Source organism: Balaenoptera ricei, chromosome 3 (genome assembly GCF_028023285.1).
Source record: "Balaenoptera ricei isolate mBalRic1 chromosome 3, mBalRic1.hap2, whole genome shotgun sequence".
In the NCBI taxonomy this organism is placed as follows: Eukaryota; Metazoa; Chordata; class Mammalia; order Artiodactyla; family Balaenopteridae; genus Balaenoptera; species Balaenoptera ricei.
The window spans coordinates 43,618,256-43,643,448 of NC_082641.1; the positions used below are offsets into that span (position 1 = coordinate 43,618,256).

At 35.1% G+C, this 25,193-nt stretch overlaps 2 protein-coding genes across 4 annotated transcripts in view; one reads left to right on the forward strand and one right to left on the reverse strand.

Annotated features, from left to right (window-relative positions):
• DDX4 (DEAD-box helicase 4) overlaps positions 1-25,193 on the forward strand; it is a 65,104-nt gene that overhangs the window by 34,901 nt on the left and 5,010 nt on the right. For 2 of the 3 annotated variants that reach the window (XM_059919304.1, XM_059919305.1), the window contains 11 exons: positions 2,833-2,934; positions 3,892-3,972; positions 5,038-5,085; positions 6,764-6,811; positions 8,118-8,165; positions 8,389-8,531; positions 9,166-9,318; positions 10,450-10,604; positions 13,558-13,687; positions 15,072-15,238; positions 22,288-22,433. In XM_059919304.1, the coding sequence (XP_059775287.1) occupies positions 2,833-2,934; positions 3,892-3,972; positions 5,038-5,085; positions 6,764-6,811; positions 8,118-8,165; positions 8,389-8,531; positions 9,166-9,318; positions 10,450-10,604; positions 13,558-13,687; positions 15,072-15,238; positions 22,288-22,433 (1,221 nt within the window). The remainder of the gene's footprint in view (positions 1-2,832; positions 2,935-3,891; positions 3,973-5,037; positions 5,086-6,763; positions 6,812-8,117; positions 8,166-8,388; positions 8,532-9,165; positions 9,319-10,449; positions 10,605-13,557; positions 13,688-15,071; positions 15,239-22,287; positions 22,434-25,193) is intronic. The other variant, XM_059919306.1, reaches the window with a different exon arrangement.
• Positions 17,360-20,401, reverse strand: LOC132362047 (inorganic pyrophosphatase-like). The gene is given in 2 exon segments (XM_059916017.1): positions 17,360-18,418; positions 20,288-20,401. Coding segments are annotated over 2 exon segments (1,017 nt in total). The 3' UTR covers positions 17,360-17,515.

Here is a 25,193-nt window from a genome sequence, read left to right on the forward strand (position 1 = left end):
GCTCTCAGCAACTAGAGGAAAACCCGCGTGCAGCAGCGAAGACCCAATGCAGCCAAAAATTAAATAAATGGATAAAATAAATTAAAAAAAAAAACTCAACAGTTAAAAAAAAAAAAAGCCAGTTGCAGCTCTATGTGCTTGATCCTGGCTTATTGACTAGTGTAGGGTGACTAGCAGGAACAGTCATTTTTCAGGGTGTCCCTGATTGCTGTTTTCTTTAGTTGTATACATTTGAGGGTAGGAAATTTGCATATAGTGGTTACTCAGTAAATATAAATGTGTGTGTAAATATAACTGTACCTAAGTTTATGTTGAAGTGTGACATGATATAGCAACAGGCAGGTGCTTATATCATAAATGTATATAGCTCAGTGATTTTTCAGTAACTGAATACACCTGGGTTCTGTGTTTTCACAAGCATGCAGATCAAGGAATAGAAATTACTAGCTCCTCAAAAGCCCCTTTCATGCTCATTTTTAGTCATTAACACCCCCCTCCCCCAGTTAATCTCTATTCTGACTTCTAGCAGCATAGACTTTTTAAAAATTTTGTACTTAACATAAATGGAATCATACAATATGTACTCTTTTGTGTCTGGCTTCCTCTTAATCTAATTGTGAGATTCATTCTTATTGTTGGTTGCAGTTGTAGATCATTATCATTGCTCTGTAGTGTTCTTTTGTTCTACTGTTCTGCTAATGATAGATATTTGGATTTCTTGCAGTTTTGGGCTGTTTTGAAACTGCTGCTATGAACATTCTAGTACATTTCTTTTGGTGACACTTGTTACTGTTTGTCTTTTTGATTGTAGCTATTCTAATGGATGTAAAGTGGTATCATTATGATTTTTTATCATTGAGTTATAAATTCAATAGTTGATATAGTTGATGGACAATATTATGTAAGTTACAGGTGCACAACATAGTGATTCATAATTTTTAAAGGTTATACACCATTTATAGTTACTATAAAATATTGGCTATATTTCTTGTGTTTTACAACATATCCTTGTATCTTTGTGGTTTTGCTTTGCATTTCCTGATGACTATGATGTTGAGCAGCTTTTCATGTGTGTATTGGCCATTTGTATATATTCTTTGGAGAAATGTCTATTCAGATCCTTTGCCCATTTAAAAAATAAGGTTATTGATCTTTTTGTTTTAAGAATTCTTTATATATTCTTGATACAAGTGTTAACAGATATATGATTTGCAAATATTTTCTCCTTTTCTGTGGGTTGTTTTTTCACTTTCTTGATGGTGTCCTTTGAAGCACAAAAGTTTAAAATTTTGATCCAAAGTTGCTTGTGCTCTTAATGTCATATCTAGAAACCCTTTGCCTGTTTCAAGGTCATGCAGATTTTCACCTATGTTTCCTTCTAAGAATTTTATCGCTTTCACTGTACTCTTACATTTAAGTCATTGATCCATTTGAGTTCATTTTTGTATGTGGTGTGAGATAGGGGCCCAACTTAATTCTTTAGTGTGTGAATAACCAATTGTCCCAGCACCATTTGTTCATGTTTTATATGGACATGTGTAGGTCTAGATATCTTTAAATTTATCCAACTTGTAGTTTATTAAGCTTCTTGGATGTGTAGATTAATATTTTTCATCAAATTTGGGAAATTTTCTGCTTTTTTATTATGGTAAAATAACTCTTAACATAAAATTTGTCATTTTAACTATATGTGTATAATTCAGTGGCATTGAGTACTTCTGAAGTGTTGTGCAATTATCACCACTATCTATTTGCAAAACTTCTTCATCACCCATGCAGAAACTTATGTCCATTAAGTTTCCTTCTCTTCCTCTCAGTCTCTGGTACCCTCTATTCTCTGTACTTCATCAATTTGTCTATGTCTAGATATTTCATACAATTGGAATCATACAGTATTTGCTCTTTTATGTTTGGCTTAATTCACTTAGCCTAAAATTTTCAGTGTTCAGGTTGTTGCATGTATCAGAACTACATTCCTTTTTATGGCTGAATACTACTATTCCATTTTATGTGTACTTTTAAAAATCCATTCATCTGTTGATGTACACTTGGGTTTCTTACTACTTTTGGCTGTTTTGAATAATGCTTCTGTGAACATTAATATACAGTTACCTGTTTGAGTCACTGTTTTTGCATTTTTGGGGTATATGTCTAGAAGTGGAATTGTCAGGGAATGGGACTGCGGTAAGTTAAAATATGCCACAAAATCACTGCTCTTACCAAGGACCAGCCTTTTTTAAAAAAAAAAAAATGTTCCTTGGGTTGATGCAAGTCCTTGATTAATTTTCAGTTTGGAAAATGTTAATTCTGACAGTTTTGTCAATTTTTTTTCTTCTTTGGAGTAGCAGCATTTGGAGTCCCTTACTTTGCCATTTTCATTGATATCAGTGATACATATCATTTAATAATTTTCATTTTGTTTGCTAGTGTATAGAAATACAATTAACTTTTGTATATTGAAGGTTCAGTAACCTCACTAAACTTATGGTAAGTACTTTTTCTTTCCATGGATTGTGGAAATCCTGTTAATGGTGCAGTTGTGGCAACTTTTAATGTTTTACAACTGTCACTTTTTCCTTTTAGTCATTTTTAGTTTTTATTCCCAAAACAAGTAGCAGGTTTTTAAAATACTGTAGCTATATCTATTTATACTAATGAAGTTGAACATTTATAGGTCAAATACAGCATTTCTCTTTAGTAACTATCTGTTAATGGCTTAAAATATTAAAGTCATTGAATTATGCAAAACTTAAATAAACTTGGCCACCATGTCCCCAAGATTTCTTTGTTGTTGTTTTGTGTTGTTTTTGTGTGTATGTTTTAATATTATAGGCTATCAAGATGGAAATGATTCAGAAGCTTCAGGGTCATTCAGAAGAGGTGGAAGAGGTAGTTACCGAGGTTGCCGTGGAGGATTTGGTCTAGGAAGTCCAAGTTAGTAGTGGATTGCAAATAGTGTGTTCATTTATTATGAAAAAAATGATAAAAAATAATACTTATTATATAAGGTTGTTATGATGATTATATGAGAATAGTTAAGCATAGTGTGGTTGGTACATAATCACTTATATTGTATAAAATATTATTTTTTAGACACATGTAATTCCTTACAGGTTAAGTGGGAATATATGAATCTTTTTAGCAGTGTGTGTGACTCAGTTCTTTAATATTACATACTGTGAAGCATTTTAGAGCTTTGATAAAGATGGCTGACCTTACAAATAGGTGGCCTTCTCTATGGCTCTGCCTCCCATTATACCTCTTTTATACCAATGTGGCTTTCTACCTAAATTCTACCAGTCGTCATTCCTTGGTGCTAAGGTATTGTCTTCTGAAGTCACTGTTGGAATGCATGTGTCTCTTAACAGAGGAGGACAGAATAGTGGAAGCTAAAAACATAAATTGTAATGATGATTTAATAGATGCATAGTGGATTAGTGAATTGTCACTTTTGAAAAAGTGAAGGGATCTGGAGGGTTGCTGTTCAGGACTGATTTGGGAACTGTGGGTGCAAGGGGTGCTTTTCTGGAGAATAAGCAGTGAGATTATGTAATGTGAAATTTCTGGGGGCAGTAACCGTGCTATTTTTCAGAGGTAATTTAACTTTTGCTTATATCATATTTTGGTGTAGTATTGACCCTAACTACTTTTATAAAATAATTTTAATAAAATAAAAATTTTGAGGAAGTAATTTGTTATTGAAGGAAATAATTTGTGGAGAAATCCTTTTGTGTGCTCCTTAGAAAAATACTGTAATTCCTGTTAAATTTAAATTATTTTATCCTGCATCTTTTTAACTTATGGCACCATAAGTTGATTTTTTTCGCTTTGCTGCATATCTAAAAGCTTCTTAAAAGTAACATAATCTAAATTTATTATCTGTAAATCTAGATAGCAAATATGAACAAGATGAAGGGACCCAGCGCTCTGGTGGCATTTTTGGCTCTAGAAGATCAGCATTAAGTGGTGTAGGTGAGAAATAGAATTTATTACTGAATATTAATCATTCACATTTGATTTTAGCTCTAGGATTAATAAACCTAATATATATATGTTTAAGTGTACTAGATTGGCTCATGATTTTCTCTGCTTTTTAGATTTGTAGGCAAAAATACATGGACAGTTTTGCCTCCCTTATAAAGTTTGTGCTCTGTGAATTATTTCTTCTCTCTTATCTACCAGTTAATTTGAGTTATAAATTATACTTTTAATTGGAAGAAGGAAAATGAAGTTTGCTTTGATTTCAAAGAAAGGATTCTGAGTTAGGGGATTTGAGGAGAAAGTGAAAAAAATGGAACATAATTATTGACGAAAAATGTTCAAATGTGGATAAATAAACTGTGGTACTAAAAAGAAATGAGCTATTAAGGTATGAAAAGACATAGAGGAACCTTAAATGTGTATTACTGAGTGAAAGAAGCCAATCTGAAAAGGCTACATACTGTATGATTCCAACTATATGACATTCAGGAAAAGGCAAAACTATAAGAAGAAGGGTGAAAAAAATAGGTGGTTGCTAGGGGTTGGGGGAAGGGATGAATAGGCAGAGCACTGAGGATTTTTAGGGCAGTGAAGTTACTTTGTATGATACTGTAATGGTGGAGACATGCCATTATACATTTGTCCAAACATAAAGAATGTATAATACCAGGAGTGAACTGTAATGTAAATGATGGACTTTGGGTGATTATGATGTGTCATTGTAGGTTCATCAATTGTAACAAATTACCTCTTTGGTGGAGGATGTTGATAATGGGGGGAGGCTCTGCAGGTGTGGGGACAGGAGGTATATGGGAAGTCTCTGTACTTTCTGCTTAATTTTTCTGTGAACCTAAAACTGCCCTAAAAAAAAATGAAGTCTTTAAACAAAATGTTCAAATGAGAAAAAGGTTTAAGTATAGAATTAAGAGATGGGTGGATTAAGGGACTAGAATCCTGAGTAATTACTCAGTATATGAAAAGAAATAGCTATATGGTTTATATGATTGAGGAGGAGCTGTGATTTCTCTAAATCTTCTGTAAAACAATGCCTTGCAGGTAAGGGTGACACTTATCAAAGCAGAAGTGGTAGTGGAAGTGGACGAGGTGAGTTCTTATCTGGTTTACCTATAAGTGGTTAAAATTACTGTAATCCAAGCTTAATTTTTGAAGTTAAAGGTAACTGTTGCTGCTTTTATACACTTTGTGGAGTATGCACTTGCACAGCCAGTTTCGAGGAGTTGTTTACTACTACTCTTTAATCCAACGATTCCGTTATAGGAATTACATACTGTAGGTGTATTTGCTCAATACATGTAAAAGTGTGTTCACTGAAGCTTCATTTATAATAAGTAAAAACTGAAAATCACCTAAAAATTCATGAGTCTGTTTAATAAATGATATAACCATAAAATGGGAGATACCATGCAGATGTTAAAGATTGAGATGTAATCTATATGTACAAATTCTTATTAAAATAATGTTTTTTCTTATGAGATAGTTATTTGGCTTGGTATAGGGGATAAAGAAAGTTCAGTATAGATGATTTTATACTATGAAAAAAATTTTCAGAGTTAAAAATATCTAAATGTCACATAAAAGTTGAAATGTTTTCCAGACTAGTAAAACAATAAAGCTTGTTTGATGTCTCTGAAAAATTCTTAGTGATCATTATTAGTCCCCACTTCCTTCCTTTGGATTCTTGGATTCTTCACTATAGAAAAAGATTATTAATGGCTAAACCGTATCTTCTACAAATGCTCAGATGTTGTTTGAAAAAGGATTTCAAGACCTGTGGACATACAGGACAAGAAAATTAGCTCACATGTAAAAATGCTATATCTAGTTAGCCTTTCAAATCTAATGCAGTCCTTGTTCTTTTTTTGTGATAGTACCTGAAAGTGGCACAATAGATGACTCCTTGTCTAAAGATCAGAAAGATAGTGTATAGAAAAGAGTCAACACGGCAGACCTGACTGCTGTTCTTTGAAAGTCCTGCTTATAAGGTTGGCCCTTACCTGGCTTCTGAGAACGTGGATTTAGGGAGGGTTCTCACCACTCTTAACTGGTGTGAGTGGCTCACTGTGCCTAAACAGTTTGTACAACTGTGTGGTTTATGCTGAATACCTGCTTTGCTTCTGGGAGTCTGGAAGTTTGGTACATGCCAGGCAGAAGGTTCCTGCATTATCAGCACCTCATAAGAACCCTGGATATTGAATCTCTAATGGGCTTCTCTGGTAGACAGCATTTCCAGCATGTTGTCACAACTTGTCCTGTGTGATAACCAGTGGGAGAGACTCTTGAAAGCTTGTGCCTTGTTTTCTCTGGACTTTTCCCCGTACACCTTTTTCCTTTGCTGATTTTGCTCCCTATCCTTTCTATGTAATAAGTCACAACCATGGTTATGACTATATTTTGAGTCCTAGCAAATCATAGAACCTATGGGTTGTAGTGGGGACATCCCAACAAAGATGGATTTTTAGTTCCTTTTAGAAAATATATTCCTTTGCTGAGGAATATAGGGATCAGGAAAGAGACATAACAGTTTAAACAAAAAAATACTAATATGTTGTAACAGTGTAATCTGCATAAAATCAGCATGTTGAATGCTAAGGAAACAAAATGTTCAGGGTTCTATTTATCTTAATTGTCTCAAGTATTATTTGTACGAAGGGACTTTATGCATTTTTAGAACTTTTTCTCTTTGAAGATAAGCAATGAAAAGAAAGATGTGCATAGTCTTGTATCTTGTATCTTGACTGTATCTTGTGGATTTCTTTAATAGGTGGTTACAAAGGTTTAAATGAAGAAGTAATTACAGCCTCTGGAAAGAGTAAGTTTTACTTTAGATAAGGTATTTGATTTTTACAGTGAGCATTCTTTTACCCCTCGATTTTTATATATATAATTTTTTTATAAGTATGGAATATTTATTAGGTTTACAAACAGCTAAAGGAGTAAGTCAGATTTTATAAATTAAGAAATCTTGTAAGGTAGCAGAGTCTATATTTTCAGACCACTGTAATATATTCATATCATCAAGCTGGCTGAATTTGTTAGACTGGGAGGAGATAAAAATTTGGGGGGGGGTAAAATCTAGTACTTTAAACTTTTCTGTTTTTATTCAAAGATATGTGAAATGTAAAATATTAACTATTATATGTTCGGGAAATAATTTGTATAAACTATAATGTATTTAGAATTTTCATTCAACTTAATTATATAGTTAAGGGCATTGAAATATTGTTAATGAAGATAATATCACACACCTTGTATTATTATTTATTAATGTCTATTTGATGCAAATTAAAAACTAGGTAATAATTCAAGGCTTTTTCTCTTATTCCAAACATGTTTTCACTCTCAAAATTTAACAACTTCAGTCAGCTTCCTTTCTGATAATATACAAGCCACTTTTCTATTAATTTTCAAAAACTTTTATTTTCCTAATTGTAAAATTAATGTGTTCTTAGGCAAATAAAGACATGAAGAAAACATAATTTGTAATCTCATCACCTACAAATAATTACTACATATAGTTTGATATATTCATTTCTAGTCTTATTTCTAATCTATATATGTATTTAAAAAATTGAGGTCATTATATATGCATGTTGTATCAACCTTTTTTTTTTTGAGTATAATTGCTTTACAATGGTGTGTTAGTTTCTGCTTTATAACAAAGTGAATCAGTTATACATATACATATGTTCCCATATCTCTTCCCTCTTGCATCTCCCTCCCTCCCACCCTCCCTATCCCACCCCTCTAGGTGGTCACAAAGCACAGAGCTGATCTCCCTGTGCTATGCGGTTGCTTCCCACTAGCTATTTTATGTTTGGTAGTGTATATATGTCCATGCCACTCTCTCACTTTGTCACATCTTACCCTTCCCCCTCCCCATATCCTCAAGTCCATTCTCTAGTAGGTCTGTGTCTTTATTCCCGTCTTGCCACTAGGTTCCTCATGACCTTTTTTTTTTTCCCCTTAGATTCCATATATATGTGTTAGCATACTGTATTTGTTTTTCTCTTTCTGACTTACTTCACTCTGTATGACAGACTCTAACTCCATCCACCTCACTACACCCCTTGATTTTTAAACACATTTATCTGTTTTTCGGTTTGATTCCTTTTAAGATTCTTGGAAGTCAGAAGCTGAAAGAAGAGAAAGCGGTGACACTCAAGGTATATTAATTTTTGTGTGATCCACATGAGTGTATATTGCATTTTAATACAAATACAGAATATTTAAAAACAGGTAACTTTTTAAAATTTGAAGTGAAAACTTTAATGGTAAACATTGGGAATTACTACAGTATTTAAAATTTGAGTTTGTCAGTTTTTGTATGTTTTCCGTCTTATTTTTATTCTAGTCCTTGTAATGTAAATTTTCTTTTTAAATTTTAAGGACCAAAAGTGACCTACATACCACCTCCTCCACCTGAGGATGAGGACTCCATCTTTGCACATTATCAGACAGGCATAAACTTTGACAAATATGATACTATTCTTGTAGAAGTATCTGGACATGATGTACCACCAGCAATTCTGGTCAGTGTAATAATTGTTTCTATAATGACTGTGTAGCAAACTTCGGTTTTTAAAAATTTGGTACATTTCTTTGGTATTAAAGAATACAAAATTTTCATCTTATTCTCTAATGTCTTAGGTTGGAAATTTAGAACCATGACTACCATCTACATTAGAATTAATTGCTATGTTGAAAGGGAGGGTACTATATTTCCTCCCCACCTCCCCAAACCAGGATGAGAACTTTATTTAAATTTACTAAAAAGGATACTTTTCCTAGAGATCAAGATTTCTGCTTTCTAAGTGTGTGAGAAAGTGTGTCTTAGGGGAGTGGTTTTCTAAGGAGTGGGGGAGCCCAGAGTCCATTGCTGGTAATGAACCATTTTTACTGATTAGAGTTATTTGTATCTCACAGGTTTTAAGGGGACAGAAAAGAGTTTCTAGAACCACTGTCTGTACGGAATATTCCTTAATTCTATCAAGTAATAACATACAGGTTCTGGATATTACTTTTGAGTGGGGGCGTATTTGTAAAGTTAACATAGTATATATAAAGTGGAATTAACAACTTGAAACTAATTCAAATAGAATATGTTCATGGAATGACCTGTATATGATATATGGAATTTAATCACTGCTACCTGCTTTTTTTTAGACTTTTGAAGAAGCTAATCTTTGTCAGACACTGAATAGCAACATTGCTAAAGCTGGTTATACTAAGCTTACTCCTGTGCAAAAATACAGTATTCCTATTATACTAGGAGGAAGAGATTTGATGGCTTGTGCTCAGACAGGGTCTGGAAAGACTGTAAGTCACTTTCCTGAATGTATTCTGCCCCATATTCAAACTGCTACTTTTTGAACTTTGGTTCTTCCCAAGTAGAAGATTTCAGTGAACTGTCATAAATATTCATGTGTGTTTGCTTCTGATTTCTGGTTTTATTGAGGTTTGTGTACTTCTGAAGAAAGAATTTTGAACTATTTCTAGAGTAGTTCATAGATTTTTAATCTCTAAGTGTGTTCAGCTCTTTTTGTGGAACATAATATCTAAAACAAAATGATTGAGGGTCAAAGCACCAAAGTTTATAAGCCACAGAGAAAGGTAAAAAATAATTTATGTAATACAGCTAATACAGTTTTGGAGTCAAGAGAATGAGAAATAGCTGTAGGTATTGTACCTGGTCCTTAGTATGAAGTGACCTCAGGTTATGCTAATTCTAAAAGAGCTCTGATGGGACCAGGTTGGTCTTAGGACTAAACTGTGGGGTTTGTCTATTAAATAGGGTTCCGTGAGATGAGTATTAAAGACTGTCATTTCCAGGATCATAGTCTTGGTCCATACTATATTAGTCTTAAAAAGCCTCCCTAGTAGAGTTGAAGGGAAAATGAGTGAGTTGTATAATACAGCAGCTGTTGTGTGACTTAAATGTGGTTTTGGAGGTAGATTTTAGTGTCTTATTTGTTTAATGAGGAAACTTACAGCACAAACTTTCTTGCCACATGTAACTTTAATAAGGGTGATATGTTTAGTAATCCAAATGAATGATTTCCCAAGTTTTGCTCTGCTTGTGGACCACTTTTGTCATGCATTCTGATAATTTTATTTCTACCCCAAAAGGAGTCATTTAGAATGAATGCTGCATGCTGCATTAAGCTCTGAAAATAAGTTTATTTAGAATCTATGGCTGTGCTTTTTTTTAAAAAAAAGATATTTTCATAGGGTAGATTAACATTATCAGACATTTTATGTTGTATAATATGAGCATGAAGACCTAAATGTTAAAAACTCATGGAAATAAAAATTGTTTTCCTTTCTCATCTTAAATTTACCAAAAAGATGAAAGAATAAGCTAAAGGATATAAAGACATGAGGAATAGGTTGCCATAGGGAGAAGGATGATGCACTATACATCTGTAAATTATGGAATTTAACTTCTAGGCAGCTTTTCTCTTGCCAATTTTGGCTCATATGGTGCGTGATGGAGTAACTGCCAGTCGTTTTAAAGAGCTGCAGGAACCAGAGTGTATTATTGTTGCACCAACTCGAGAATTGATCAGTCAGATCTATTTGGAAGCCAGAAAATTTTCTTTTGGGTAAGTACATCTAGAATGCCACTCACAAACAAGTTTTTCTTTTGAGAATTTTCTTACTTATTTTGGGAAGAACTCAGTGCATGAATAAGAATGCACTCATGTAATTGATTGAAGTTTACTTTTTCATAATCTTGCTTACGGGATCTCTTTATTTTAAAAAGAAACATTCTTATTAAAAATTAGATGATAATAGAAATAGATAAGACAATAGTGAACATATTGGTGTGTCTTCTGGTAGTTTTTAAATGTATGTTTAAAAAATGAACTTAGGGTGTTCCTAATAATTTTCTGTTCTTTTACACGTAACTTAATAAAATGGATAACTGCTTATTTAACAATCAGACCTAATTTTTAATGACTTTAAGATTGCCCATGTGTATGTATTTTATTTCTCTATTTTGGGGGATTTAGGTTGTTTCTAATTTGGAGCTACTATAAATAAAAATAATTCTTGCTGTAATGAACAGCTTGCTATATAAATTTTTTCTACTTTTATGTTTTAAGTATTTTCTTAGAGTGGAGTTTTATAAATTTAATGTTAAAGAATATGGACTTATTTTAAAGCTTGCCTTCTACCAGCAGTATATGAGAATGCCAATTTCACTATACACTTTGCCAGTATTTGGTATTGTATTAGTTATCTGTTGCTGCTTACCTTAAAACCTAGTTGCTCAAAACAATAAATATTATCTTACAGTTTCTGAGGGTTAGGAATTGGGGAACAGTTTAGCTGGGTGTTTCTGACTTGGGATCACTTATGAGGTTGCAGACAAGATGTCAGCTAGGATTGCAGTCATCTGAAGGTTTGACTGGATCTCTGTGTAAGGATGCTTGATTGTCCTTAGGAAATGACAGCTGGCTTCCCTTAGATTGAGTGGTCAGTGAGAAAGAGCAAGGAGGAGGTTGCTGTGACTTTTATAAAACAGTTGCAGTCACTTTGGCCATATTCTGTTTGTTACTAAGCAAGTCAGTAAGTCTAGCCCATACTCAGGACTGGCTATATAATTTGCTAGAACTAGTGCAAAATGAAAACGCAGGGTCCTTTGTTAAAAAAACTATGAATTTTAAGCAGCAAATATAGAGCATTAAACCAAGCACAGGGCTCTTCTAAGCTTGGGACCCTGTATGACTGCACAGGTTTTACACCTATGAAGCCAGCCTTGTACACACCTATGGGGGAGTGGAGTTAGGATCTATATTTAAAGGAAGGAGTATTGAAGAATTTGTGTACATATTTTAAAACCACCGCAGGTATCTTCATTTTTTTTTTTTCATTTATTTGGTTATTGAGAGGTTGAACGCTTTATACGTTTTCCTTTGTGAATTATGCATTTGTTATCTACCAGTTTATCTATTGGGATATTAGTGTTTTTCTTTACAATTTTTTAGAGTTTTCTCTGTATAGAAGCTTCACCTTTTATTTTGTATAAATCAGTTTATTTAAAATGAGAGTAGAAAAAATTAAAATTATTAAAATCCCTTTAATGTCAAGCTTGACAGATCTTTTGGAAAAAGTAGGTGTACATTGCTTATACCAGTGTTTATTTCTTGCTGATCCCCATGTAGTATGTTGCTCTTCAGTCTTTTATTTTTACTTTTTTTTTTAAAGCTTTTCCAGTACATTTTTTAAAAATTTTATTTATTTATTTTATTTTTGGCTGTGTTGGGTCTTCGTTGCTGTGCGCGGGCTTTCTCTAGTTGTGGCGAGCAGGGACTACTCTTTGTTGTGGTGTGTGGGCTTCTCATCGCGGTGGCTTCTCTTCGCGGAGCACGGGCTCCAGGCGCGCAGGCTCCAGTAGTTGTGGTGCGCGGGCTCTAGAGCGCAGGTTCAGTAGTTGTGCCACATGGGCTTAGTTGCTCTGTGGCCTGTGGGATCTTCCCGGACCAGGGCTCAAACCCGTGTCCCCTGCATTGGTAGGCAGATTCTTAACCACTGCGCTACCAGGGAAGTCCCAACTTCAGGCTTTTAAATCAAGTAAAAGATAACAGTTTTCTTTTTTAAAAAACAAAAGCATATGTATGATAAATTCAGATAATTATGCACAAAATGAATATTAGTACATGGATATTTGTTGGAACATTTTTGTGGCAAAAAACTGAAAAGTATCAATGTTTATCTTTAATTCTCCTCTTCAGAGTTTACACACTATTAACAGTTTATGTGAATTATTGTAGAAATAGCTGGTGCACATGTATGCACTTTAATTCTCTCAACAAATGGTGGCATACTAAGCTTGTTGCCACCGCGTTTTTTAAAAACGGTGTATGTTGGCGCTAATGCTTACTCTAGAACTGTACTCCTTTTTATGAATGCACAGTATTCCTTTGTATGGGTGGGCTATAATTTTAAGTCTTTTATTGTTAGACAATTAGATAGGTTTCAATCTTTTGATACTAAAAATAATGTTAGTAGTGAATCTTATTTTACAGTCATCTTTACCCATATGTGGGGACATACCTGAAGGGAAAATTCCTAGATGTGAATTTACTGGGAAAAAGATATGTTTTAAAATTTCAATAGAGTAAAATTGTGAAAGGTGTTGTATCAGTTTATCCTCCTGAGTGCCAGTTTCCCTACACCCTGGCTAACATGGTGTTATCACACTTGAGGGAAAATGTTGTTAGTCTTCATTTATTTTGCTTTTAAAAGTAATGTTGAACTTAAAGTGTTTAAAAACCTTTGTATTTTTTATGAACCATTTGTTCATGTTTTTGGCTTATTGCGTGAGTGCTGGTCATGTTTATCATTGTTTTTGAAGAGCCCTTTATCAGACAGGTTGCAAATATTTTTTTCCCACAGCTTTTCAGCTTCTTTCTGGGAAGCATTTAATTTTTTTAAAAGAAAGTTGAATGTATTAGCTTTTCCTTTATGGATTTCATTTTACATCTTGTTAGAAACAAATGGCTAATTTTCAAGTAACCAGAAAGTGACATTTACTTTTATTGTTAATAGGACTTGTGTAAGAGCTGTTGTTATATATGGGGGAACCCAGTTGGGGCATTCCATTCGACAAATAGTACAAGGCTGTAATATATTATGTGCTACTCCTGGGAGACTGATGGATATCATAGGTAAAGAAAAGGTAGGCTCTAGAGGGATAACAAAGTTGTGGTATTGATTAATAATTTTTTTTGTTTGGGGAAGAGAGAGATTGGTATAAAGATACATACATTTATTACAGCACCATTTATATATTAGGCCCCCATCAGATGCTTTGAATGCATTCTCACATAAATCTTAAAATAATGAAAATAGGAGGTAAATAGTATTTTCCATTTTATACTTGGGAAAACAAACTTAGTGAGATTATGTAATTTATTTTAAACCTCTCAGTTAGCTCTATTAAGTGATAGAGCTAGGGTTAGAATCTGGATCTGATTCCAGAATCCATATCCTATACCCCACTACACTGGGAGAGAAATGCAATAAGTGCTTTTATCTACTTTCATATATGTCTTGATGAAATAATTTTTTTTTCCTGAAAGAAAGCCTTTGTGGCATCCATAATTTTGTCTTCTGTTTTAGGTGTGGGAGTGATATTATCCAGGACTATTAATTTTTTGTCTTCAGAAAGAGATTTTAGGGCTATGTATTTCTTTTTGGTATTCACATACCACAGTATTACATCTCTGTATCAATATTTTCAGTTCACTTTCATGACCCTGATTTGCTTTTTTAAGGCCCTTCTCTAAAGGGATTATTCAAAACATGCTCTTTCTGTGTAAAGGGACTTTTCTTAGGATACTTATTAAGAGTATCCAGAGAAATCCACCTTGATTAAACATCTTCCCTGGGGTACCAAAATAACTTGTTTTCTTTTTGCAAATGTGTGCTTCTCTTTTTAGCACTAAGTATCCATGATAGGTAAGAAAAGTTTCCCAGTTGTTCCTGAGTGATTAGAGAATGGGGGATTTATTAAGGGTTTAAAGGAGTTAGAAATAAGTTTAGCAGTTATAAGACATTTGAATATGTCATGCTATTAAGAAATTTTATTTCTTACATTAAAGAGTCTGACTTTATCAGATAATATAGTCTAGATCTGTGCTGTCCGATACAGTAGTCACTAGCTACATGTGGCTATTTAAATTTCAAAGTGATATAAAATTAAAAATTCATTTCTTCAGGCACACTAGCCACATTTCAAGTGCTTATTAGCTGCATGTGGCTACTGGCTAACAGTGAAGATATAGAATTTTTAAGTAATTACAGAAAGGTGTATTGTGTAGTACTGATCTAGGTGTTTTGGTTTCTTTCTTATAAAATGTTTTATAACATAAGGCAAAATTGAGAACTGAAATAAACACTGATAGTATTACCTAATCATAACAGTTCTCTTCGTTTTATGCATTTATTTCTAATCTTCATCCTTAAGAATATATTAATAGTTGGAGTTGTAGAGAATATTTTAGTTTAATACATTAACTAGTATGCATTCTCTGCCCTCACCCTTGAAAATATCCTTAAAGATTGGTCTCAGACAAGTCAAATATATAGTTTTGGATGAAGCTGATCGCATGCTGGATATGGGTTTTGGACCAGAAATGAAGAAGTTAATTTCCTGCCCAGGAATGCCGTCAAAGGAACAGCGTCAGACCCTTATGTTTAGCGCAACTTTTCCAGAAGAAATTCAAAGGTAAATTTTTTCTTCTTAAAAGTAGTTGCTATGTACTTGATGCTTTTATAACAGGAGAAATAATGTGAATATCTTATTTTTGAGAGATTTACTTCATTTAATCCTAAATTTCAGATTGTAACATAGGTAGTTTAGAACTATTTCCGGGAAGTTTACCATATTTTTCATTGTTTCTTACCTTAATTCCTGGCTTTACATTAGCATCACATTTTTTTTAATATATATATATTTTAAATTAATTAATTAATTTATTTTTGGCTGTGTTGGGTCTTCGTTTCTGTGCGAGGGCTTTCTCCAGTTGCGGCAAGTGGGGGCCACTCTTCATCGCGGTGCGCGGGCCTCTCACCATCGCGGCCTCTCTTCTTGCGGAGCACAGGCTCCAGACGCGCAGGCTCAGTAGCTGTAGCTCACGGGCCTAGTTGCTCCGCGGCATGTGGGATCTTCCCAGACCAGGGCTTGAACCCGTGTCCCCTGCATCGGCAGGCAGATTCTCAACCACTGCACCGCCAGGGAAGCCCCAGCATCACATTTTATTAAAGTGTGTGTGTGTGTGTGTGTGTGTGTGTGTGAGAGAGAGAGAGAGAGAGTACATGAGTGCAGCACCTAGCTAGGATTTAGTAAGTGCTTACTAAATGAAATTATTTTTATTGTTGTGCCTTCTCCTCAAACCAAATAATAGAGCTTGGGGGAATTGTGCTTGTGTTGGAAAATTTATATACCAATTTCCACAGATATTTGAGTATCATACCACGTACTGTGTGGTCTGTGAGTTCTGAGATTAGGATGACACATTCCTGCTGGAGTGGTGACTCTTCCTCCTGCCTGCTGACCCCTTGGCCACAGGGAACCTGAAGTGCCCATGCAGCAGCTCTAGCTTACAGTTCAGTAAGACTCTTCCTGTTTTCTCTGGTGGAACCATTCTCTCTCTGGGAACCAAGACCTCCAAAACTGCAGAACCTATACTTGTAGTGGGGGCAGGAAGCACAGATTTCCCATGTGGGTCACTGGAAGTGATGGATGGTATGTGGGCCACCCTTGCTGTATCCCTTGGTTCACAGACCCATGTACCACATGAAGATCTTTGATTCCTACTGAATGATGTTCCATCCTCATAAAGAATCACTTCCAAGCTATCCCTTTAGCTGTTCTTTCAGTGGACAGTTCCAGTTTGTCAGGCTGGCAACTTCTGGGTGTTGTGGTATGATATGGACCCCATGGTTATGCACCTGCTGCAATACCACCTTTGCTGAAAGTGGACCCCCTGGTCTGATAGAATGTTATGTGGGGTCAAACACTATCAATTTGTATTACTTATTAGATCATCTTAAAAGTCTTTGTATAAAGTTAAAAAGAGCTCTTTACTGAGGAAAAAGTCTAAATCGTAATAAAGCATTTGGCCAGTTGCCAGGATTTTTTTCTTTCTTAGTGGTACATAAAAGAGTAGTTTCTTATATTTAAATGGTGTCTTAAATTTGAAATGGGGTATCTACATTCCCATCATCATCTTAGGTAATTAATACTAGGTGGGTAAATACCTACCTAATTAGCAGGTAATATTCCTGCTGCCTGCCTGTTTTTTTTTTTTCAACAAAATAATTTTATTTCTGGGACTTCCCTGTGGCGCAGTGGTTAAGAATCCACCTGCCAATGCAGGGGACACGGGTTCGAGCCCTGATCCGGGAAGATCCCACATGCTGTGGGGCAACTAAGCCCGTGCGTCACAACTACTGAGCCTGTGCTCTAGAGCCCGTGAGCCACAACTACTGAGCCCACGTGCCACAACTACTGAAGCCCGCGCACCTAGAGCCTGTGCTCCGCAACAAGAGAAGCCACTGCAGTGAGAGGTCCGTGCACTGCAACAAAGAGTAGCCCCCACTCGCCGCAACTAGAGAAAGCCCGCATGCAGCAATGAAGACCCAACACAGCCAACAATAAATAAATAAACAAATAAAATTTTTTTAAAATTTATTTTTATTTATTTATTTCCTAACATGTGGCAAACATATACATCCAGTACGTACTTATCTTGGACATTTATTCACAGATGACTTCCAAACTACAACTGTCTTGATATTTAAGCAGGAACTAAAAGTTATCTTAGTTGATATGAAAGATGCTTTTAGATGGATAACAGTATGGATATATTGGATTGGTCACAGCAGAATTTGATTGATTAGTTCTATGAATTTAAAGCTTGGAAAAGTTACTACTTTTGCATCTAATGCTTTCAGACGAATAGGATGCAGCAATATCAACTTGTATTCCAGAGAAATTTCCTTAGTTTTTCTGGTGATGGAACCACTTATCCACATCTGTTGGTATTGTGCAGGCAGGTTCACATGGTGGTGGTAAAGCGTCCACAATGGCTTTGGCAGCATCAGGGTCACACTGGAAGGGGCTCTCAAACACTGTGGTATTCATGCAACTGATTCCTTTTCCATCAGTTTTCTTAGTCACTAATGCTCTCCAGTAGTCATGAGTGCTTTTGATAATATCAATTGCAAAGTCCTTATCTTTAAATTCTTTAAATTCTGCGTTGAAAGCAAACTGGTTCTCAGGTTTTCCTTCAGGAACCTTGTACCTTCTAAACCAGTCCACAGTAGCTTCCAGGTAGCCAGGTTTCAGCCGCTTGACATCATTAATAGCATTATAATTGGCTGCATCAGAATCATCCACATTAATGGCAATGACTTTACAGTCAGTTTCCCCTTCATCGATCATAGCCAGTATGCCCAGAACTTTCACCCTGATTATTTCCCCTCTTGCACATACCTTGCTTCCAATTTCACACACATCAATTGGGTCATTGTCACCACAGCAGCCGGTGTGTTCATCATTGTGTCCTGGGTCTTCCCAAGTCTGAGGGATGGCACCATAGTTCCAGATATATCCTTTATAAGGGAACAAATTTGCAACATGATGGAGTTTTCCTTTTTTTACATCTTGTTTAATTGGGTTTAAAGGATCCTTTGTAGCAATCTCCATTTTTGCATTCAACCAGCGTGGTACTTCAACCACCATGTGGAACACATCCTTATCTGCATAAATTGGAATATCATGAAATGGATATATATATTGTCCTTTTTCATTTTTGAGGAAGACTCAGTACTCGAGGGTGAAGGGCGCGGCGCGCTCCTCGCTGCTGAAGCCACTCGTGATGCCGGAGACCAGCCGCCGCTGCTACAAAGCCACTCTTTTTTTTCTTAATTTTAATTTTTTTTTTTTGGCTGTGTTGGGTCTTCGTTGCTGCACGCGGGGCTTTCTCTAGTTGTGGCGAGAGGGGCTACTCTTCGTTGTGGTGCGCGGGCTTCTCATTGTGGTGGCCTCTCTTGTTGTGGAGCACGGGCTCTAGGTGCGCGGGCTTCAGTAGTTGAAGCATGCAGGCTCTAGAGCACAGGCTCTGTAGTTGTGGCACATGGGCTTAGTTGCTCCACGGCATGTGGGATCTTCCCGGACCAGGGGTTGAACCTGTATGCCCTGCATTGGCAGGCAGATTCTTAACCACTGTGCCACCAGGGAGGTCCCATCTATTTTTTTAATTTACCCTGAAATAGGAAAGTGTTCAGATACTGGCCAGCCCAAATGACTAATGTATACTACCGTCAGTCAGTAGTATTTGTTGAGGACTTTTTATGAGCCATATTTGATTATAAGCCCTGGGGCTATATGATAAATAGGATAGAGTTCCTGACCTTGAGTTGTTCATATTCTTGAGTTCTTGATGACTCCTCAGTTGCTTTACTGTCTGCATTTAAATGTTACAAGTTGCCTATTATTCTGTCTAAAGTCCACTTTTTTCATTCTACGTATTCACTGAACCATTGAAGCATCCATTTCCTTGGCTTGCACTTGTACCTGTTTACTCTCCCAAACTTATTACCTGTATTTTTTTTTTGATTGAAGTATAGTTGGTTTACAATATTATATTAGTTTCAAGTGCTCAATGTAGTAATTCAATATTTTTGTAGAATATATTCCATACAAAGTTATTATAAAATATTAAGTATATTCCCTGTACTGTACATTACATTTTTGTAACTTATTTGTTTTATACCTAGTAGTTTGTAACTCTTAATCCTCTTCGCCTCCTTTACTCCTCTCTCAGCCCCCTCCCTTCTGGTAACCACTGGTTTGTTCTCAGTATCTGTTTCTGTTTTGTTATATTTGTTCCTTTCTTTTATTTTTAGATTCCACATATAAGTGAAAACATACAGTATTTGTCATTCTCTGACTTATTTCACTAAGCATAATAATCTCCAGGTCCATCCATGTTGTTGCAAATGACAAAATTTCATTCTTTTTTTATGGCTGAGTAATATTCCATTGCATATACGTATCCACCACATCTTTATCCATTCATCTGTTGATGGAAACCTAGTTTTTCATATCTTGGCTATTGTAAATGATGCGGCTATGAACATTGGGGTGCACATATCTTTTCAAATTAGTGTTTTTATTTTCTTTGGATATATACCCAGGAGTGGAATTGCTCCATATGATAGTTCTATTTTTAATTTTTTGAAAAACTTCCATACTGTTTTCTGTAGTGGCTGTACCAATTTACATTCCCACCAGCAGTACACAAAGGTTCCCTTTTCTCCACATCTTGCCAACCCTTGTTATTTCTTGTCTTTTTGATAATAGCCATTCTGACAGGTGTGAGGTGGTATCTCATTGTGGTTTTGATTTGCATTTCCCTGATGATTAGTGATATTGAGCATCTTTTCATGTGCCAGTTGACCATCTGTATGTCTTCTTTGGAAAACTGTCTATTCAGGTCCTCTGCCCAGTTTTAAAAATTGGGTTGTTTGTCTTGTATTGTGAAGGAAACCATGAAGAAACACAAAAAGACAATGTACTGGTTGGGAGAAGATATTTGCAGATGATATGTTCCATAAAGGGTTAATATCCAAAATATGTAAAGAACTTCTACAACTTAATATCAAAAAACAAACAACCCAATTATTACTTGTATGCTTAATCTCTCTCCTCAGCTCCAGACTTTTAGATTTAACTCTTTAGGATTGTTTTTCCTCTTAGATGAATTACCGGTAACTCATGTTCATCAAGTCCAAAATTGAACCTATTCTTCAGCTCCCTCTTTCCTTTCCAGTTTTCCTGATTGGCATCATGGTCTTTCGAAGCCAGAGTCCTTTGAATCATGTTGATTCCTCCCTCATACTCCTTTAATTCTGCCCTTCAAAAGTGTTCAACTTGGCAGTTATCTCTAAAATATTTCAAATTTGTTAGTTTCTTCTCTATTTCCCACCTTATTTTAGGTCCTTCTCAGTTTCCCTCTGCTCATTGGTAGTAGCTTTCTTTCTAACCTGTCTCCCTGCCTGTAGTTTCATTTTTATGCTGGTATAAATTCCAAAACAAAGTCTGATCTTTATAGCCATTTATTTAAGATAAACCTTCCCATGTCTTTCCATCTCCACAGACTACCAACTTTCAAATTCTTTTACACATGATAATTTCTGCCTCATTTGCCACTTTTTTACCTGGACCGATGTATTTCTGGCTTATTTAGACTATTTCCTATCGGCCACACAAGCCAAATTCTGTTCCTCCTCATTATTTATCCTTGTGTCGTCTTCTGCATTGAGTGCCTTTCCCTAGTCATCATTGTTTCACATTCTTGCTTGCTGTTTCCTTAGATCAAGCTTCAAACTTGAAGACTCTTAACAGACATCGTTTCATCCATTTCCTGCCAATCTTGTGAAAGAATCCTGTATCTTGTGAAAGAAACTATTTAAAACACTTTTCACGTTTCTTGGAATATAGTAAGGTTCAATAGATGTTAACTATTGTAACACTGGATTATTATAGTAAATCATTAAATAATTAAAATATGTAAATACTAAGCTATATAAATATTTTAGATTATAGTAATTATTTTTTAATATAATTATATTTATGCGACTTGATATGAGCACCTCAGAGGCAGAGACCATCATATTCATCTTTATACACCCAGTGCCTTGTACCATGTATGCCTGACACGAGGCACTCAGAATATGTTTTCATGGGTGTAAAGGATGATTGACAATTAAGACTTGCAGATGATCTCAAGGTTTGAGAGGGTTCTTGTCTCTAGAGGTAGTATATCAACAATGTTTTTCTTTTTCTTTTATGGTAAGAGCAGATGAAGAGAGAGAAGCAGCAGTGATTTATTAAGATTATGGATATACTGAGTTTGAACTATTTTCTTGATATGCTAGGAGGTGGCTAGAAAGTAAGGGACTGCTACATAGGAGAGTATGTACATGACTGCTACCTGACCTTCCCTTTTTTTCCTTCCAAACTTGCTCTGTAATTGGCAATTCCCCTTCTCCCTACTCCGTGTTCCTGGGTGATCTAGAGCAGGGCTTCTTAATTGTATGCTGTCAGTGAGTTGTGTGTGTGTCAAGATGCTGATACCCCCAACCTTTGGGGTGAGCATCCACAACTTGGTGTGGCCCTGGCCCCTAGTCTCTTCACATCATCTCATTTTTTTGCCCAATTATGCTGTACAAATATTATCATTTTCTGTGTTTGTCATGTTACAAAAAGCACTGACTTAAGATCTGGTTTGCTCCTAATAGTTCATTTGAAGTATACTAATTTGACAACTAATATTTTCAGGAAACAACTCCTAGAAATAACATACATGAAAGCAGTGAATGAAGAAAAGAATTTTTGTTGTAGGGTTACATTTTAATTTTTAATAAAAAAAATTCCTGCTTATAGTCTGATACTTAGCATACTTTTTTTTATTGTTATATACACGTTTTATATAGTTTTGTATGGTCAGCACATCCACTTGAAATTACTTATCCATAATTTGACACAGACATTTTCACTAGTAGTTGTTAAGTATTTTGCAAAATCTTAACATTTAATACCGATATTTGAAAGTAGTACTTGGATGATGTAAGTATCCACCTTCTCTTATTATAGCTGTTATAATCTGGCTTATTAATATTGAAGTAACACTTGCAGGAATTCAGTGAATATTATGAGTATTAATGGAAGAGGATAAGTTAAGGAATACTCTCTTGTCTTTCAAGGTTGGCTGGGGAGTTTTTAAAGTCGAATTATTTGTTTGTTGCTGTTGGACAAGTGGGTGGAGCATGTAGAGATGTTCAGCAGACCATTCTCCAAGTTGGCCAGTACTCAAAAAGAGAAAAACTTGTCGAAATTCTACGAAACATAGGTACCTTACATTGATATAATTATCTTTTGTTATGATTTTGATTTTTACAAAAATGACTTTTAGAAATGACTTTAAGCATTATTTGGCATAAGTTAAATAAGTTAAAGCTCTTTTTCTTATGATTCGATTTTTTGGATAAATGATGTAGCAGTATAATCCTTCTCCTCCATAAATGTTAAAAATAGGAAGAATTTGAGACTTTGAACAGTGTTTGACAAAAAACTATTCCAGCAGAAATACATATTTTCTTGTTTTAGGAAATAGAAAGGATGAGTAACATATCTTTACATCAAGCTCTGTTTACTCCACTAAAAGTGAAATCTTTGTTGTATTTCTACTTCCCAGTTTTTGCTCTCTAAGGCTTCCTGTATTCATAGTTCAAAGAATTTTTGAGATAGAAGGGACTTGAAAGATCTAGTTCTGTTCCTTCACAGTGTTGATGAGAAATCTATCCCTTTCCCCTCAAAAAAAAAATTTTTTTTTTCAATAGAAAGTTGTATTTCTTTGATTGAGATAGCTTTAGTTTGTGCCTTGAAATAAAATTTTCTAATGTGGCCTTTTAATACCCTTTTGTTACCTCACAGGCTAAATTTACTTACATGTGTCCATTCTCCTCATCCTCCATTTTAGTAAGTCTATTTCAGTTTGAATGTCAGAGTTGGGACTGGGGAATGAAAAAGCAGGAAGCTGTCTCATTTCCAACAATAAGAAAAAAAAAAGTTGTTTTAGAAAGCACTCACTCTTTAAAGGTTTCTAGTCTTCAGTTTTCTCCTGAGTTTTATATTAAAAAAAACTTTTAAAAACCAAATACTCATCTTGAGTTTGAGAAATGTTATTAGTTTGCTTCATGATATGTATCATAACATATACTCTGGCATGCAAAATAAAAATAACTGCTATAGGCCACATACTGTTCTGATTGTTTTACATGTGTTAACTCATTTAATTCTCAAAACAACCTTCTGAGGTGGGTTTTGTTATCCCCCATTTTAAGGATGAGGACACTGAAATACAGAGATGTCAGGTAACTTGCCCAGTATAAATTGAAGTTCCAGTGTAGCAGGAGACAAGCAATATATGGTTTTGCTGAAGTTAGAGCACATTTCTAGTATAATTACCTTTAAGACTTTAATATATGAATTTGTGGAATAAAGTTTATTTAGAAAATAATTCTACTGAAGAGAGTGTTTCAGAATGCTGAGATCAGTGTATAAGCACTATTGGTATACTTCTGTATTATTTAAACTGTTAAATGTTTAGTAGTTTAGAGTTTATTATTCTCGTCTTTTTTTTTTTTTTTTTTTTTTTTTTACTTTGCATGGAAATGTCATGCCATATATCCTAGTACTTTACGTATTTCTGTTCATATAATTTATCTCTTTTTCTAATCGTTAAATCTGCTAGCTTTCCTCTTCTGCCTTTAAAATGTGTAGGTTTCATTATTTCATAGTAGTATACCATCTGCCTTTTTCATAATTTTAAATGAACAGGTGTCAAAGATTTTATTGAGCTCATTAATTACAAAGGGAGCTAGTAAGATGTTACAGCCAATTCTAAGGAGAATTCAAAGAACACATTTATGTTTATTTATTTATTTATTTATTTTGGCTGTGTTGGGTCTTAGTTAAGGCATGCGGGATCTTTCATTGTGGCACGTGAGCTTCTCTTTAGCGTGCAGGTCTTCTCTTCTCTAGTTGTGGCGTGCGGGCTCCAGAGCACATGGGCTCTGTAGTTTGCGGCACGCGGGCTCTCTCACTGGGGCGCGTGGGCTCGGTAGTTGTGGTGCGCAGGCTTAGTTGCCCCGCGGCATGTGGGCTCTTAGTTCCCTGACCAGGGATCGAACCCGCTGCATTGGAAGGCGGATTCTTTACCACTGGACCACCAGGGAAGTCCCCAAAGAACACATTTGTGTGTAGGATATCAGGAAAGCTAAGATGGATTTACAAATAGATGCAAAAGTGGTCAGTATCCACAAAGCAATAATCAGTTACATTTGAGGGAAAATTTTCATTTGTATTTTTATTGATAAGAATCATTTGCATTGCTCTCAGTTGCAGTAGAGGTATAAAAAAATAAAGACAGTAAATAAAGACAGTAAAAGGCACAGACAACCCTGAAGGGTGTGCTCGTTAGTGATCATCTTTGCTTTTTTCTTGAAAAACAAACACACAAATGGTTTATATTTCTTGGTCACTATTACTCCAAGTGTAGTCTCAACCACTTATGTTAGTTATTACTTTTAACCGTAGCAACTTCTATTTCAGAGAGTAAATTAGAGGCAGGGATGGACAATTGAGAGATGTCATACACAAACATGGTAGCTGACTACCAGAGCTCATGAACTTTTGTACCACACATATATCTTTCTACACCACACATATTCTTTTACACTTAAAGTAGCAAAATTGAGTAGGTTCATTAATATGACTCAAAGATATTGCCTCTCTATAGTATATGAAAAATAACAAGCAAAAGGACATAAACTTATGTTTAGTAATTAATGTTTGAGAATTCTATCTTATATTCAGTGATTATTGAGTTAATTAACTCAATATAGTCTACTATTTTAAGTTATCTAAAGCCAAAGATCTTGGAAATTACCTTCCAGATGACAGTATACAAAACAGTAGATAGTGTTGAGTAGTCAGTTTAGTTGAACACAGATTTACATTTTCATACTCTTAAACATTATGGAGAATATTAGGTATTTTGACTGGCAAATCTCTATACATTAAGAAAAACCCAAGTAAAATAAGATAC